Source organism: Nicotiana attenuata, unplaced genomic scaffold, assembly GCF_001879085.1.
Source record: "Nicotiana attenuata strain UT unplaced genomic scaffold, NIATTr2, whole genome shotgun sequence".
Taxonomy (NCBI): Eukaryota; Viridiplantae; Streptophyta; class Magnoliopsida; order Solanales; family Solanaceae; genus Nicotiana; species Nicotiana attenuata.
Genome location: NW_017672197.1, coordinates 75,282 through 77,456, shown reverse-complemented (window position 1 = coordinate 77,456; position 2,175 = coordinate 75,282). Strand labels below are relative to the sequence as shown.

Here is a 2,175-nt window from a genome sequence, read left to right as displayed (position 1 = left end):
TTCAAAGCTAGGCTGGTTGCTAAGGGATACAGTCAAAAGGAAGGTTTAGACTATGGTGAAACCTTCTCTCCTGTTGCTAAGATAGTTACTGTTAGATCCATTATTGCCTTAGCAGCCTCTCAACATTGGTTGATTTTTCAAATGGATGTTCATAATGCCTTCCTCAATGGTGATCTTTTTGAGGAGGTTTATATGCATATACCTGAGGGGTTTGCTAGACAAGGGGAGAATCACAAGAGAGTCTGCAAACTTCATAAGTCCCTCTATGGACTAAACAAGCTCCAAGACAATGGAACATGAAGTTAACAGAGGCCCTAGTGTGTATGGGGTTCCAGCAAAGCCATTATGACTATTCTTTGTTTACAAAGAAGGCTGGGAGTGATATAGTAGTCATACTGGTATATGTAGATGATCTTTTGATCACTGGGAACAATCAACAGTTGCTGTGTGAAACAAGATCAGATCTCAAGAAAAGGTTCAAGATGAAGGATCTAGGAGAGCTAAAATTCTTCCTAGGTATTGAGTTTGCAAGGTCTAGACAAGGAATTCTCATGTGTCAAAGAAAATATGCACTAGAGTTAATCTCTGAGTCAGGACTAAGTGGTGCAAAGCCAGCTGCCACACCCTTAAAGCTGAACCAGAAGTTAACAACCACTGAGTTTGATAAGTGTTTCAGTACCAAGAACACTAACTCAGATGAAGTGCTGAAGAATCCTGGTACATATCAAAGACTGGTAGGAAGATTGCTATATCTCACTATGACCAGGCCAGATATTGCCTTTATGGTGCAAGTGCTCAGTCAGTTCATGCATTGTCCTAAAGTGTCTCATATGGAAGCAGCATTGAGAGTAGTAAGATATCTAAAGCAGGCACCAGGTCTGGGACTGCTTATGCCTGGAGAATCTTCAAGTAAGCTGACTGCTTACTGTGACTCAGATTAGGGGGCATGCATACAGACAAGGAGGTCTGTTACAGGGTACTTAGTCAAATTTGGGAATGCACTGATATCCTGGAAGTCTAAGAAACAGAGTACTGTCTCCAAAAGTTCAGCAGAAGCAGAGTTTAGAAATATGGCGTCATGTGCAGCAGAGGTCACTTGGTTAACTGGTTTATTCAATGAGCTAGGTGTCAAGATTGAACTGCCAACAACCTTGATATGTGATAGCAAAGCAGCAATCCAAATAGCTTCTAATCCAATATTTCATGAAAGAACAAAGCACATTGACATAGATTGTCACTTTGTAAGAGAAAAAATTAGCCTGGAACTACTGAGAACTGAACATGAAAATACAGAAGATCAACTAGCTGATTTGCTTACGAAGGGATTGGGTAAAGCTCAACATGAGTACCTGCTGGCCAAATTTGGGCTGAAGAACTTGTTTGGATCATCAACTTGAGGGGGAGTGTTGACCAGTAGCTGAGTCACAAGCTGATGGTTAACTGTAGTTAAGTCTAATTATCATGTTAACTAGAGTTAGTTAGATAATTAATTCGTAAAGAGGCGGTTATTTTTTTGTTAAGTAGTTAGTAGTTAAATACTGTAGTCCTTGTACAGTTGATTATTCAGAAATGAAGAAGCTCTGCTCTTTCTTCTCCAATTTCCTCTTTGAATCTCTCACTTCTTTCTAGCTTCAGTTGATCTCCCATGGCTTCTATCAGAACACATTAAATTGCAATTGTAAAATCGCAACAATTTTCAGAAGTATGCAAAGTTCTTGAAGATAAACAATTGCAGTATTTTCAGCTCTCAAATGTCCACCAAATCTATTTTAAATTTGTCCCAAATAACCTTCCAATCTAGCTCAATCCCAAGACCTTCAAGGTTCAACAATGGCATTTCTGTTTTTTAAATTTTGTGAACCAATAGCTCGAAATTTTAACAATGAGATTCTTCTTCTTCAATCCAAATTTCAACAGTGTACTAACAACTGAAGCTTGATAAACAATACTAATTACAATAGAAAGAACCAATTTGAACAAACATCAACAAAATTAAACTACCAGTTCGTCTTTTTCGAGTTTAAACATCAAACCCACTTCTAAAATTCAAAGTTTGTTCATCAATAGTGGATCTTAAATTTTCGCACAAACTCAAACTACTATCATCACAAAGAACTTGAAAGTTATTCAAGTGTTCGAATACCAAATCGTACAAATAATGAGCCACAATTTGAG

The 2,175-nt window shown here is 37.9% G+C and overlaps 1 protein-coding gene across 1 annotated transcript; it reads left to right on the top strand.

Annotated features, from left to right (window-relative positions):
- The first annotated feature begins 296 nt into the window (after positions 1-296).
- LOC109212260 (uncharacterized mitochondrial protein AtMg00810-like) lies at positions 297-941 on the top strand. Its single transcript, XM_019375891.1, has one exon. The coding sequence runs from the start codon at positions 297-299 to the stop codon at positions 939-941; it is 645 nt and encodes a 214-aa protein (XP_019231436.1).
- The last annotated feature ends 1,234 nt before the right edge of the window (positions 942-2,175 follow it).

Excerpts from the sequence above, each read along its gene's own strand:
- LOC109212260 (XM_019375891.1), top strand. The coding sequence starts at position 297 with ATGAAGTTAACAGAGGCCCTAGTGTGTATGGGGTTCCAGCAAAGCCAT.